This window comes from Helianthus annuus, chromosome 2 (assembly GCF_002127325.2).
Source record: "Helianthus annuus cultivar XRQ/B chromosome 2, HanXRQr2.0-SUNRISE, whole genome shotgun sequence".
In the NCBI taxonomy this organism is placed as follows: domain Eukaryota; kingdom Viridiplantae; phylum Streptophyta; class Magnoliopsida; order Asterales; family Asteraceae; genus Helianthus; species Helianthus annuus.
In genome coordinates, this window is record NC_035434.2 from 79,850,200 (window position 1) to 79,865,632 (window position 15,433).

Genomic DNA, 15,433 nt, shown 5'->3' on the forward strand with positions numbered 1-15,433 from the left:
CCCAACTACTATATCTAACATACAATCACCTATAATTCACCTTATCCTAACGTTACCATTCGTCGTAGTTCGATTTCGATTGTATTCGATTTGAGTTTCGAGTTTCGATTCGAGTTTCGACTGGCCACCACACCAAGCATAGAACATAAGGTAAACACGCACAGATAACACATAAGGCACACATACACGTATAACAACAACCAAAGTTCGCGTAATTCGGGATTCGAGTTCGACGATAGTTAGATCGGTTTGATTACTGATTAGTTAACTTTATCTCATTGTTACTTCCTGCTATTCACAGTCGTAAATCGGTTTGCGTTAAAATGTTCGATTACTTCGATTCTTTCTGATTACAACACTTACTCCACATAATACAAGTAAAACTAAAAATAGACTATCTACAGTCAAAGTTGACTTGGACTTTGACTTTGACTTTGACATTCGAAAACACGGGGTGTTACAATTGTGGAAAATGCTCTTATGATTTCAGGTTTGCGATGCTAAACCCTATATCTGAAATACGGTTTGACGAGGGTGTTGACAAAGGGCCTTTTGGGGTTTGTGATGATAATCCCTATTCGTTTTTTTTTTGGTAAATGAGCTCACGCCCGACAAATTTTATAAGGGGTATACTTATGGTGTCTTATTTAATTTATTGATAGTTGAAGCGAATGAACAGTGTTTTGTATTTTGTGGTTGGTCATATTTGGTTTAAATGGACAGTTGTTACACGGAGGCTGTGATGAGTTATCAAAATAAAGGCAATATGCCTCCATGGCGTGGCAGCTATGGAGGATGGCAGCTTGGCACCTGCAACCCTTATTGCAGCCATTGTGGCTTGGTCCTTTTGCATTTTCTGAGCCTCATGAATCTGTTCACTGTTGCCTATTTGCTTAGAAGATCATGTACACTACAATGTAATGAGCGAATATTGTTGTAATGGTAACAAGCTTGGATTTATGATGGTCGAGCAAATGAGCCATGGTGTATGAAGTCACTTGGTTTTTTTAGGATTTCATCGCTTTATTATTGAAGAAAACGAGTTGCTCACTTGATTGTTTTCGACACACCTGATATTTTCTAAATGCCTAGTTAGTGAGTTTTTACTTTTCTTTGCTCCTCTGATTTGGTTTTTATTTTTATTTTCATTTATTTGTTTTTAATTTATCTTTTTTGTGTTGATATTAGGTTTTCTCGGCATCAATGTTGAAGTTGATGGTTCTAAATCTGATTTCATTTTTTATGGCATTCGGTTGAAGATGATGATGATTCTGGATCCAGAAAATTACTAAATGGTAAATTCAGATTTAAATCTTTTATTTCACGTGCTGTACCTTCTTATGAATTACTGGAGTGTTGTGATATGTGCTTTTATGTTGAATTAATATCATAGAGGGGATGTTTGTAATTGTGAAGGTGGCATAAAAGAATTTGATACGATGTGAGCTATTGATTTATAACATATATCTGCTGGACAAGGGACACCATTGCAATTTATCATGTTCGGTTTACACCCTTTTGCAAGAGTTATAGAGGATGGGTTGGGTAATGGGTCCACTACACTTTAATTTTTCTAAATAAAAGTAATAATAATTGTGATAGTCATGATCACAATACCAATTCTAAATCTATGGTTAACAAAAGCCAGGAGATTGTATGCACTAAGAATAAAAGTTGGGCGAGTTCCACCATCGCTAACTCATTTGAGATAAGAAATAAACCTATTCAGAAGTAATTCGTCCGTATACAATGATATGATTACTGAAATAGTTTGAAGCAGTTAGGGTCAGTAGTCTAATGCGCCTATCATTGTTGTATGGGATACAATGTATTGTTGGGTAAGTTGTTTTTGTGTGTGACTATTTGTATAACATACACATCCAGTTCACTTCAGTGATGTGATTGTAAAATGAAGAATGTGTTCGCCTTTTTCTCCCATGATTTGGTTTTTATTTCCAGTTATATGCTTTTACTTTTGTTAACGCTAACCTCGATAGTTTGGGTTGTCACATCATCCCCAAGTTGAAAGAAATTTCGTCTCGAAATTTAGCATGCAGTCACTGAAGTAGTTAGTGCAGTCGCGTTTTCACGGGGTGTCACATCATCCCCAAGTTGGTAATCTGAAGATGGCAAAAGAAATGCGGGATGCACTGAAAGCGCGTCATCTGGGAGCCGATCAGGTACGTGAAGCAAGACTACATGCACTCATGTCAGAAGCTGAGGCGTTAAAGATGAAGGATTCTAGTACAGTTGATGAGTTTTCGAGCAAGTTAACAGGAATGTCTTCAAAAGCGGCGTCTCTCGGTTCCGTAATCGAGGAGTAAAAGATCGTGAAAAAGTTTCTTAGTGGTTTACCAAGGCGGTTCATCCATATGGTAGCCTCAGTTGAGCAACTTGTGGATCTAAAAACAGTTGCATTTGACGATGTTGTTGGTCGAATGAAGGCGTATGAGGAGCGCATAAAGATAAAGACTCGGATAATCAAGGTACACAAACGAAACTCATGTTTAATAATTATAATTCCTCTTCAAGTTCTAGACATAATTCACACGATTTGAGTGAGGGGCGCGGGAAAGGCTCGAACCGTGGACGTAGTGGTGGACGCGGTCAAAACCAATCCGGTCAAAACTGTGGGTCACAAGATGGGTCCAACGAAGGAGATAAACAAGGAAATAAGGATTATTCGAAGGTTCAATGCTTTCAATGCGACAAGTTTGGTCACTTTGTTTCGAGATGTCCAGAGTGAAAGAAAGACAAACAAGCAAACTTGATCGATGCAGAAGAAATTGACCTGCCTCTATTTATGGTGCAAGACGTTCAAGAAGTTGTTTACTTGAATGAAGAAAATGTCATTCCAAAGAATTACGAGAATGGTTCGGAAGACAAAGCCTTGTGGTATTTGGATAATTGCGTGAGTAACCATATGACGGGAGTTGGCTCGGTAAATACGGAGACAAGCGAATCTAGTAGCGGTTCAAGTACATCAAATTCAAGTGGCTCAAATGGTGACAATGGTGATGAGAAAAACAACCACGATGGCACTTCTTCAAGTTCATTAGGTGGTACAAATGGTTTTGATAAGGTTCTTATAAATCCTAATTGTTCACATGTAAATAATACACCATCAAATAGTCAAAGTCATGGCCCATTGTCAATTAATAAGCCAACAAAAAATATGTATGATGGTGGGTCATGAGCAAAATTTGATCAGAGAAATATATTAGGTGATTTGGGCTCACCAGGCCCAACTAACCCTTTATTGAAGAAAAGGGATACGACAGTAAGCAGCAGCATATCGCATGGGGCAGTTTTGGGCTCACCAGGCCCAATTGCATCAACTGCTGTTAGTTTCAGCCCAACTCGCCAAAGCTCTTTAATGCGTGAACTAGCCCACAAGGCTCCAAACAGTAGCAGAGCTGATGACGTGAATAGTAGCAGCACTGAATCTGGAAGTTTTGTGACGCCCGGGCTAATTGTTCATAGATCTAATCGTGCTAAAGCCCGGTACGTTTTAATGATTATGTAATAAATTTGTGCACTATTAATGAAGATTATTTATTGCTTGCGGATGACGAACCGGCTTATTTTAATGATGCCAAAAATAAACCGGAGTGGATGAAAGCAATGCGCGCAAAAATCGAATCAATAAATAATAATACTTGGTCGTTAACCGAGTTACCACGTGGTGCAGAAGCAATTGGATTGAAGTGGGTTTTCAAGGTTAAATGAAACGTGGATGGCTCACTAAATAAACACAAGGCTAGACTCGTGGCAAGGGTTATGTTCAGCAACCCGGAGTTGATTTTGACGAAGTGTTCACGCCAGTTGCTCGACTCGAAACAGTTTGGTTACTTTTATCTCTCGCAGCGAATGAAGGTTGGGAATTACATCATCTAGATGTTAAATCCGCGTTCCTGCATGGCGAATTAAAAGAAGAAGAAGTTTATGTCGTTCAACCGGAAAGGTTCGTTAAAAACGGCGAAGAACATAAAGTTTATAAATTATCGAAGGTGTTATACGGATTAAGGCAAGCTCCACGTACGTAGAATACGACGTTAAAAAATATGATGTTAAATATGAAATTTCACAGGTGCTCGCAAGAACAAGTCGCATACCAAAGAACCGTTGGAACGGATGTGTTATTAATCGGCGTGTACGTGGACGATCTAATTGTGATGGGTTCAAATTTGAAACTTATTATGGAGTTTAAGCGCGAGATGACTAAGAACTTTGAAATGTCGGATTTGGGAAAGATTACTTTTTATCTTGGAATTGAAGTGTCGCAGAGCAAGGACGGGATAAAAATTAATCAAGAGGTGTATGCAAAGAAAATACTGACTGGAGCCGGTATGATTAACTGCAATCCTACTACCCGAACGTGAAAGTTTCTAAATTTGAAAACGAAGAAGATTTTGATGCAACGAGATATCGAAAGATTGTCGGGTGTCTCCGGTACCTTTTATAGACTCGACCAGATTTGGCGTTTGCGGTCGGAGTAGCCAGTCGGTACATGCAATGCCCGAAGCAATCTTATGCAGCTCTCATAAAGCAAATTTTTCGCTATTTACAAGTTACTCTTAGTTATGGCATTACCTATACTCGAGGAGAAAATATGTTGGTTGGTTACAGCGATAGTAGTCACAACATAGAACCGGATGATAGAAGTACTACGGGACACGTGTTTTATTTAGGGTCTTCCCCAATTACTTGGTGTTCACAAAAGCAAAGTACGGTTGTTTTATCATCATGTGAGGTGGAGTATATGGCGGCTAGTGCAGTCGCGTGTCAGATAGTTTGGCTAAAAGAATTAATTGGTGAATTACTCGACAAGAAAATTCAAGCGGTAGTGTTACGTATTGATAATACATCGGCGATAGCTCTCGTGAAGAACCCGGTTTTCCATGGAAGAAGCAAACACATTAAGTCTCGGTTTCACTATATTCGGGAATGTGTAGATCGCGAAGATATCGTGGTTGAGCATGTTAGTGGCATTGATCAAAAGGCGGATATTTTGATATAGGCTCTTGGGAAGATCAAGTTCAAGGAGATGACTGAAAAGCTTGGAGTAGAAGACTTGTCAGATACGAGTTCGAAATTCCAGGGTTGATTGTTGGAAATTTTGAATTAAAGGTTTCTTTGTGTGCAAGGAAAGGAAACTAATTAAGGAGCATAGTTTAAATATGCTAAGATTTAAATTATTAGTTTTAATTATGTCAAAAAATAAAGAGTATCAGCAATCTTAGTTATAATCTAATATGTGTGTAAAAATAATAAATCATGCTTTGTGTATTAGATATTGTGAGTCAAGTTTTGTGATAGTTTCTTGACATTAATAAAATTTGGGTGCTTAGACAAGTTCTTAGTGTTTTTCGATTTCAATTTCCGTCCAATACCGATTCGTCTTGAACTGAGGCTCTTAAGACTTCCCTTCGTTGGTATCAAAACTACCATTTTCAGATCAATAAAAGTTCTCTTTTCTATTTCGCTTTGTTCACATGCATGATTAAAAAAACTGCTACTGTCAAAAAAAACACAAAATGCTAAAGATGGATCAAACCATCAACATAGAAATATTTAACTAACCACCTAAATATGAAAACTTTTTCACTGTTATAGAACGCTTTACACTTCAATTCCCTTCATCGTCTTCTTGATCCTCCTCATCGTCTTCCGAATCATCTGTCCCATTTTCCTGTTCAACAAATGCATAAATAAATTCTAAAAAAATATATGATATTGTTATTTAGGTTTTCTTAACCAACTGACAGAAAAATGTTTGTCGGTCTGCCCAACACATTTTGACCCTACAAAACCTAAATATTTTACGGTAACTCAAAAAGTGTCGCATGAACCCAAACGCGGCACGTGTGTATTCATCGACACAAATTTTACATGGTAATACTATAAAATTCTAAGTCCACATATTAATTTTTTTGAAGCAATTATGTTTAAACTAAGACAATTTATTTTTAAACTTTTAAATTGTGAAACAAAATAACAAATAGTTTAAGTTATAATATAAAACACATTTAAGAAAAATGAGAAAAAGTGCTAAACGGATCAACCAGCAAACCTATTTTTGAGTTGACATGAACATGACCCATTTAGCTGAACGTGTTTTGGAGTTTAGCCCGAAACTGATAATCATAGAAAAATTTTAGAAAATAATTTATATCCAGAAAGAAGCATTTACCTCGAATTCTTCTTCATCAGCATCCTTATGCATAAAAATTGTCAAAAAAACGATTAGTAAATAATAAAAGAAGCTTAATTTACATCAAATGATTTATAAAAAGAAGATTAAGAAATTACATTATTGAAATACGTAAGAGGGTTAGTCCATAAATCCTCCCTGATTATTTCAGCAACCTAAACAAAAAAAGTGTACAAATCAACATAAAGTTGAAGTCAACAAAAAGTCAAACCCGCTTAAGTAACACGAAGAGCGTACCTCATCATGAAGCTCCACCACATCTTCGTTCTCTTGATTTCCGCTGAACCAGCTGAAGAAGCTGCGTCAACATATCAATATAAAAAATAAGTTTAGCAAAATAAAAATAGATGTGGCAATAATACAGTGATGTTCCTATGCGCATTCTGAAAGTGAAAGTGATAGTGTTTTTGAATCATCAAAATCAGATGTACTAAAATGAATGAGATAGTGTTTGGATGCGATTTTGCTGTTCAAAGTCGAAATAATCAGATCATTAGTGTTTGGAAAGATCTTCATAATCAATAAGAGTAAATTACACGGATAGTCCCTGTGGTTTTCCAAAATGTTGGATTTGGTCCCTAACTTTCTAAAGTACATGGATGGTCCCTGTGGTTTGCACTTTGTAATGCATTTAGTCCGCAACCAACAAATCTAAAGGTTTCAGGTAATTTTGGAAAAAAGTGCAAACCACAATCCATGTACTTTTGGACCATCCATGTTAGGGACTAAATGTGTTCCAAAGTGCAAACCACAATGACCATCCATGTAATTTTGGCAAAAGCTAGGAATTAAGTGTGTCACAAAGTGCAAAACACTGGGACCATCGACGTACTTTTGAGAAGCTAGGGACCAGATCCAAAATTTTGAAAAACCACATGGACTTCCGTGTACTTTACTCTAATTAATAAATTAACATATAAAAAAGAACATTCCTATGAAATAACTTTAGTTTATCCTCTAAATTAACAAAAAAAAAATGTAACCTTTCATTCTCATGGTCGTCATTGCAGTTGTCATGGCACCGCTTGTTTCCTTTCTTCTCATGGCAAACACCATTTGGAACACCCTTTGAAAGTAAGAGATAAAATCATAAAATAAGATCACACTCAAGCTACATAACTAATTGCCATTAATATTATTAATTGAAGGGATAATTTCATATATCCCACCCAAACTTAGTATAATATCATATTTACCCAATAAAAAATCATAAAATCAAATATATTAGTTAGTTTTCAAATCTTAAACATTCACACCCTTACCTTAAAACATACATTTAGATACGAGAGTTGTGAGTGTAAAAAATATGATAAAACGGTCATATTGTAAATTGTATTTAGTGAAATGAGTAACTGTCAAGTTTTAAGAGTCCTGAACATGTATATTTAATAAAAAAAAAATTTGTTTAGGTGGTGAACATGATATCATGCAAGTGTTCACTGGTATATATCATTATATGAAATTTCCCTTTAACTTAACGGAAATAACACAAGTAAAACGCTCAAAAAAAAAAAAAAGTACCATGCCCTCTTTCCACTTTATTTTGGTAGCGGTAACTTTTGTAGTACCCTCATCAAGAAACGTGAAAGTCTTGGTAAGTTTGGTGTCTTCAAAATACGGGTTGGGACCGAAGTTCTGAGGAAACAAGTATAAAATTGCATAATCATCATTACTTAAAATTTAATTTGAAAAAGATATAGTAAGCAAATAACAATTGTAAAAATATAAAAAGTGAATCTTGACTAACTACTTACAAATGAGATAGAGTAACCCAATTTCACATCTTTGAAATCTTCGACTTCCAAAGAAGTTAAATGCTTGAAGATCTAAAAGCAACAAATAACAACCATAAAAATAAAAACCTTAAAAAAAGGACAAAATTTAATATACATCTGATTTACAGGATTTGAGATATAACCTTTTGGTCTTCTTCGGTCAAAAGATCAGATAGAACAGGGTGGCTTAAGAACTGGAATAATAAGTAGAGATTAAACCTGAGTTAGCATAACTTTGACTACTCGGAAGTCAAAAGTGACAAATTGAAATAAATCGCTTACAGCAGTTGGCCAAAAATCAGGGATTGATTTGATGATTGCGTTTCGTTTATCATACACTGGCTTGCGTATCTCGTTGTATTTCTGTTCCACTTCCAAGACTTTATCGCTTGCCTCCTCATTAATCTGAATCCATATAAACCACAATGATTTCCATTTCAACTTAGTTATTAATTTGACATTTATGATCACAAACATTATACACACACACATATATATAGGATTAGGATCGTGTGAGAAGCATTAGGAAAATTGAGAAACTTGAGAAGCATTCTAGACCACACATTTTCCCTAAGCAAAAATGCAAAAAAAAAAAAAAAAAAATGCAATAATTTTTTTGGAAAAATCGGAGCTTTTTCCGGTCAGGGTTTTTTTTTGGATATATACATATATATGTATATACGTGTTTAAACTTGAAACATATGTATTGTAAATCTATGTTTGATAATGTACATGTAACTATGTAAGTACAAATGTGTATAAATGATTGTAGATATATGTATATAAAGAAAGATTATGGTTCTAAATATGTTTTCTCTGGTGTACACATGTCTAAAATATGTGTTTTAAGTTGAAAAATAAGTATCCTACATATATGTTTCATACTATACATGTGTATACTTCAAGAATTGACAAAAAAAAATGGCTTGGAGAATATAGTTGAAGAATTGACACAAAAAATGGCTTGGAGAAATGTGTGGTCCAGAATGTTTCTCAAGTTTTTCAAATAGGATGTTTTTCTCTTAGGATCCCTACCCTACATATGTATTTATGTGTATAGGCGGTTTGACTTAAGTTTCCTTGGCAATGGGTAATCCGAATCCCATAACCAATTACACAACCATGTCCTAAACATGTTTGGGTACCCTTTACTCATTACCCACATGCCTATCTGGTATACCCATTTACGATCTCCATTTCTTCGATGAATAAAAATACATGTTGGAATTCCCATTAGAGGAACCCCAATCTTAAACGGTTAAACTCACCACAAAAACCAACTTGAAATATCACACACTTCTAACAATTCTATAATTTAACCAATTTCAAGTTTCCAAAACTTAATATATATGTAAGCTACTTACTATATATATATATATTTTTTTAAATGTATGTAATATATTAACATATTCAGTTTCTAATACCATAGGTGTCCCAAACCCATGAAAAACATATAATTAATCCCATGCCCGAATAGAATGTTTCGGGTTATCATGGCAGGTTCAGATTTTACTGCATCCCTATTCAAAGTTGTTGAATATAACAATAACAATACAGCATATTACACATTACTAAGACGTAAAATAAGCTAAACCAAACATTACCAAAACCATGAATAGAGATAATTTTTAGTTGACTTTGTAAACCATGTATATTATTTGCTGACCCACATCAAACATACAAAGCACATGATAAAAAGGAACCAAGTTAAGTGTATCTATTTCTAACAAATGAACATAAAACCTTTAAAAAAAAAAAAGATATGCACACATTTTTTTCAGAATTAAGAAACTGGGTTCTTGCAATTCATGTTAAAGGTCGATTAAACATGAGAAAGGATGTACCTTTTCGAGTTCATCTTGGACCTCCTGCATTTTTTCGATGGATTGAAGGAGCTCACTGCCGATTTGTTCGGCCTCCTCCGCTGTCTTCTCTGCGATCTTCGGTTTCTTACCCTTTTCAGCCACCATTTTAGGATTGAGTAGAACCCTAAATTCTTGTTAATCTCAAAGGAGTGAAGGGAGGAGGAGGAGGTTGTTGTGTTGTTTAGGGTTTTAGGGTTTTGGGGGGAGTTTATAATCCTCTACATCGAGGCCCACCTATTCGACTCAATGACATGGATGTTTGACTGCTGAGTATTGGGTTAATTAGATCTAGGGGTGTTCAAGATCGGATTATCCGGTTTTCGGATATTCGAAAATCGGATATCCAAAAATTTCGGATAGTGAATATTGATATCCGAATCCGTATCCGAAATTTCGGATATCCGATTTTCGGATATCCGAAATTTCGGATATAGATTAAAATTAAACTTATATTCGATTTTATAAATTTCCAACATTTAAAACTAAAAACAATCATAAATTCACACGAATACAATTATTTATTACTTTTCTACTAACTTTTACAATACTTCAAACAAAATATAATGTTCATATACTATATATATTTATAAAAAAAATAATTAGTTTTCGGATATCGGATAATCGGGTTATCCGAAATTTTTGAAATTCATATCCGAATCCGAATCCGAAAATTCGGATTATCCGATTTTCGGATATCCCAATTTTCGGATATCCGAAATTTCGGATATTTCAGATACGGATTTTCGGATATTTCGGATTCGGTTTCGGATCCGGATTTTTTTGAACACCCCTAATTAGATCTATACTTTCTAACAAGAGAAAACTCGATGACATAAAGAAAAAGCTGGGGTGGTAGTTATAGAGGGTGTTCATAATGTTTTTCTTGTGTTATTATTGCATTATTATAAATCTTAATATATAAAATCACTTTAAATTTCATTTAAACCTCTGTCCATATTGAAAACTCTGGGCATATTATTATTGCATCACTTTAAAATCAAAACTCTGCCCATCTATATTTATATCTATATCTATATATCTATATATATTATATATAAGAAACCATTGGGGGACACGTGTCACCCTATGGTTAATCCTCATATGGTTTTCCCTCTCAAAACCAAACACTAATCCGGAAGACCCATTTACAAACTCGTATGACCCAAATCAATAATTAACCTTCTTAAACCAATCGTACACCACACTCTTCATTCTAATCTAACCCTAATTATCATCCTATGTCTCTCTCTGAAGATCATCGGCGACTAACCTCAATCGAAGCTTAGGGTTTGCAATTCTTTTTCTTCAAGGTGAGTTTATCTTACAGTTCATTTCCTCATTATAACTTTGGTTGTTCGATTTTGTCTTCAACATTCGTTGAGGGTTCGATTTCATATGATTTAGGGTTCATTTTCATATGATTTCATACCAAAGTTGAGATCTTCAGTTTCTACTCAAATTGTTTCACTAATTTCATCTATTTCAACAGAAATTGGTTCAAATATGAGAATCTAAATCGACTATGGGCAAGATCCAGTACTCCGAGAAGTATTTTTATGATACATGACGTGATGTCGTGGTCACAATCAAATTTAATCCAATTACAGGGAGTTTGTGGAATATGTGTTATTTGAAGATTTATCTAAGTTAACTAAATTAGACTAATTGCAAGAAAATAAAGTTCAAGAATTGATTTGAGTGAAATGGTTTTAGGACTAATTTTAACTAAATAAATTGCAAGAGAAAAGTTTGGTTGTAAACAAATTGGAGAATAATGACCACCTTTAGTTTCCGGTTTGCTTTGACACTTATACTAACATTCCCCTAGAAAGAATTACATAGATATAGTTCATGTGTAAATAATTGCAGTGATGAAAGGAACTAAGTACTCAGATTCCTAGAACGTGAGGTTGTTACCCGATGATCAATCAACCCTTACCCAAGCCTAACTATACCCATGATATCTCGATTCCCAATGGCACCAAGAACGTATGGTTTCTAATTGATTTAGCACAAGGATTAATAATTTACTAACAAGTAATCACACACCATAACAAGCAATTCAATAAAGAGAAGATTGTTATTCTAGAAATACGGAAATAAACATAAATGTCTTGCAAACCTTCCACCAAAGATAGTCACAAAATGTTTAGCCACTCATGGCTTGAAGCAACATCATAACAAAAGTTCTATTGTTCATAAAGATCAAAGCACAAAAACTAATGATTAAACAAGTGTTCTTCAAGCCCAAATCTCCAAAAGTTGCTCCCAATTCATCCCCAAGACAAGTGGTAACTGAAAACATATGATGAGCCACCATAAAAACCCATGAAATGACAATTTAATGCATAAGTCACAAAATTGGATCAGTCGGTGGGGTAACCTACGGTAGAGGGCCGTAGGTTACGGCGGGCAGCTTTCCTTTACGGCGGGTGGCTTTCCCTTACGGCGGGTGGCTTTTGTCTTACGGCGAAGGCTTTTTGCAAAGGTTGGGGCCGTAACCTACGGCCAAGTGCCGTAGGTTACGGTGCTGAGTGTTAGTTTTTCCTTGTTTCCTTCATTTAGTTCACCCTTCCTTCAATCCCAACACCGCCAACTTCTAGCATCTATCCAAGCTCCATAAAAACCGCATTTTAAGCTCTTTAACACCTGTAACATCAAACATCTTGTGATTACCAAATTCAAGCTATTAACCGGATAAAGTATGGTATTTTAGTCTATTTAAAGGCCTTAAGGGTTGTCATACGGACCACCCGTCACATCTCCACACTTACCCGTTGCTTGTCCCAAACAACTCATTCAAAAACTATTTTCAACACATACGCGATCAACATAAACTAAACAAAAACATGTCATCCTTTTACTAACCCGTTCTTAACACCCAAAACAATACACCCCTCTCTAAATCTCTCCTCTCGGCTACAAGTAAGTACTAGCAAAGATAAGCTAGACACACAATAGGCAAACGGGTGATTGCACAACTATAGGCTTGTACATAAATCGGTCCTCCTCCTACAAGTGCCAAACATGAATGCAAATCAAAGGGGCTTTTAAGGTTGTAACGAGGCTAGGCGAATGGGTAGGAAATGTAATATATATGAAGTAGCGAATACTTAACCCGGTCTTTTATTACCTAAAGAAACAAATGAACAACTATCAAACTTAACTACTATATACAAGACAACTAAACATCACTTTTTTTTCATTTTTTTTCATTTTTTTTCATTTTTCATTGCATTTTCTCTTTTTTTTCTTTTCTTCTTTTTTTTATAAAACAAACTAAATCACAAACTACTAGACAACCACTAATACTATAAGACCGGGTCAAATCGGGTAAATTTTTAGGTAACTAACTAGGGGTAACAAACGATAGGCTTGTAGGTACAAAATTGGGCAACTAAATGTCCAAACCCCCGCCCTTCTCACAACCATGCTCATTTATATAATTTATGAGGTCCAACCCCCCAAATCCCACACTCACACACACTAAAGACGAGGCTACCTAAATGCCCTTATCCTTTTCACATTCACGTCCAACTAAGGACTCAAACCGCATTCAAGCACAAGTTCTAATGCACCCCCGCCCGTTGCCACTCTCATCAAAGATAAATTTTATTTATGTACAAGTGTGGCTTCAACTCTCACCAAGAACAAAAGGGTATTAAGGGTTGCCGGTGCATCATCTGGGGTTAGACTAAGGTGTTCAAAATTTTCATGTTTTGCTTGATTTAAAAATTTTTCAAAAATCTCAAAATCTCTCCCCATCCCCACACTTGGGATACATTGACCCCAATGTATGGTTTTGAGAGACTTTGATCGCATAAATTCTTAAACACCAACTAAAAGCTTATAAACTCAAACCCCAAATTTCTTTTTGTATATATTTTTTTTAAACAAAATCAAACAAACTAACTACCAATATTTCAAAGCTAAAGAACACAACAAGACTAAGGAAAGAGTACATTGACCTGGTGAAGTTTCCACAACAGATGTTGTAGATAATCCGACTTCCTATCACCACTTTTACCCAAATATCCGTACATCTTCCCCACACTTGAATGTCGCCATGGCCCTGAAACATAGAAAGATAAAAACAACAAGATCAATATAAAACCCCGGGTTGCCTCCCGAGCAGCGCTAAGTTTCGAGTCTTCAGCCAGACCGTGCCACCCCCATTTATGGTGGCTCAAAGAATCGGTTACTGCCACTTCCATCACCACATTGTGCCATTGAGCAAAATGCATCCGTCTCGTTTCGACTCGGTGGGTAATCAAATACACTCCTACTTATACCCATATGTTTTTCTTCACGGTCCGGTGGGTGCTTTTTTCTCATTCTTTGAAACACATTTTTCATACAATCACTAGACTCACCAACCTTCCCCTTAATGGACTCATAACTAATCACTCTAGTTTGAATATCAAAGGACAACTTACGCTTCTTTTCGGTCATGGTAATAATCCCGTCTCTACAATTAATTTGAGCATTTGCTGTGTATAGAAACGGTCTACCTAAAATTACCCTTTGTTGTGCTACCATTTTGGTAGAAGCATAGTATAGAACTAGAAAATCCACCAGATATTCAAACTCTCCCAGCTGAATCCGTCACACCCCCAAAATCCACATGCGGAGTGCCACCGCCTGGGGGCGTGACCGACCAGGATCCAGCCACCAATTATACTGAGCGATTTAATTTATATCATAAGTAGTATTCACCAACCACAGGGTTAGCAAATATCATAATCAAAGTTCAAAAGATTTAGATTCAAACAGAACTTTAGGTGAGTAGCGGAAGCATAGACAAAATAGTTTAAAACAAGGTTCTTAGTTCAAGTTTGTTTAGAACCCAACACACGGGTTAGACGACCACTACACATCCACAAGCCGCAAGCTCCTGAGTCACTGGGTACCTGCAAAGCATGCAGTAGGATATCAACATAATGTTGGCGAGTTCATGAGGTGTCGAGTTTTAGTTTTTCAAAAACGTAAGTTGTTTAGATAAAGCATTTATAATCACGTTATGGGGAGCTACCCATCTGTAGGCTCACTAAACTGTCGATACCGAAACTGTTGACGTAAAGTTTTATGCCCCGAGTCAATGTCTATCGTCATTGACCAAGATGCGAGGTCTACTAGTTCACGCCCGATCCCCCCGGTCACGGTGTGAGGTTGTCAAACCTAATAGCGCTATCAACTAATAACCTGTTCGCCCCCGGCGATTAATCGGTACTGTAAGCAGGGACTTAATGTGATAGAGTTTCGTTTAGTTTTGCTAGTTGTGATTTATAAATAATATCCAAACGTATCTCCCCCGGAGATGGTAATTTAAAAGTATTCGTATTTCCCCCGGAAATAACAGTTCGAAAGTGTTTTTCCCAAAGTTGGCAGTTTGTCCGTGTCCCTCCCTGGGACGCATGCTTTTAGTGTGTGAACTCACCTTGGGTTGCTCGGCAGATTAGGTTACTTGGTCAAGCACGCTGGTCACCACGTCCTAGCATGGTTACCAGTATGGGTCAGGTTTGGGTACAGAGATGTCACGTATATTTTACACAGAACTTAACACATAGCATGCATAACAT

General features: G+C 36.1%; 1 protein-coding gene across 2 annotated transcripts; it reads right to left on the bottom strand.

Moving 5' to 3' along the window:
• Positions 1 to 5,450: 5,450 nt before the first annotated feature.
• LOC110916085 (NAP1-related protein 1) lies at positions 5,451 to 10,081 on the bottom strand. Of its 2 annotated transcripts, XM_022160845.2 has the most exons (11): positions 9,834 to 10,081; positions 8,272 to 8,394; positions 8,133 to 8,183; positions 7,969 to 8,040; positions 7,736 to 7,849; positions 7,198 to 7,280; positions 6,452 to 6,512; positions 6,313 to 6,369; positions 6,194 to 6,217; positions 6,074 to 6,108; positions 5,451 to 5,692 (listed from the first exon to the last, which is right to left on the bottom strand). In XM_022160845.2, the coding sequence occupies exons 1-11, from the start codon at positions 9,957 to 9,959 to the stop codon at positions 5,623 to 5,625; spliced, it is 816 nt and encodes a 271-aa protein (XP_022016537.1). In that variant the 5' UTR covers positions 9,960 to 10,081; the 3' UTR covers positions 5,451 to 5,622. The 2 variants fall into 2 exon arrangements, with proteins under 2 accessions (XP_022016537.1, XP_022016541.1); XM_022160849.2 differs by lacking the exon at positions 6,074 to 6,108 and having other exon boundaries at positions 9,834 to 10,075.
• Positions 10,082 to 15,433: the final 5,352 nt, after the last annotated feature.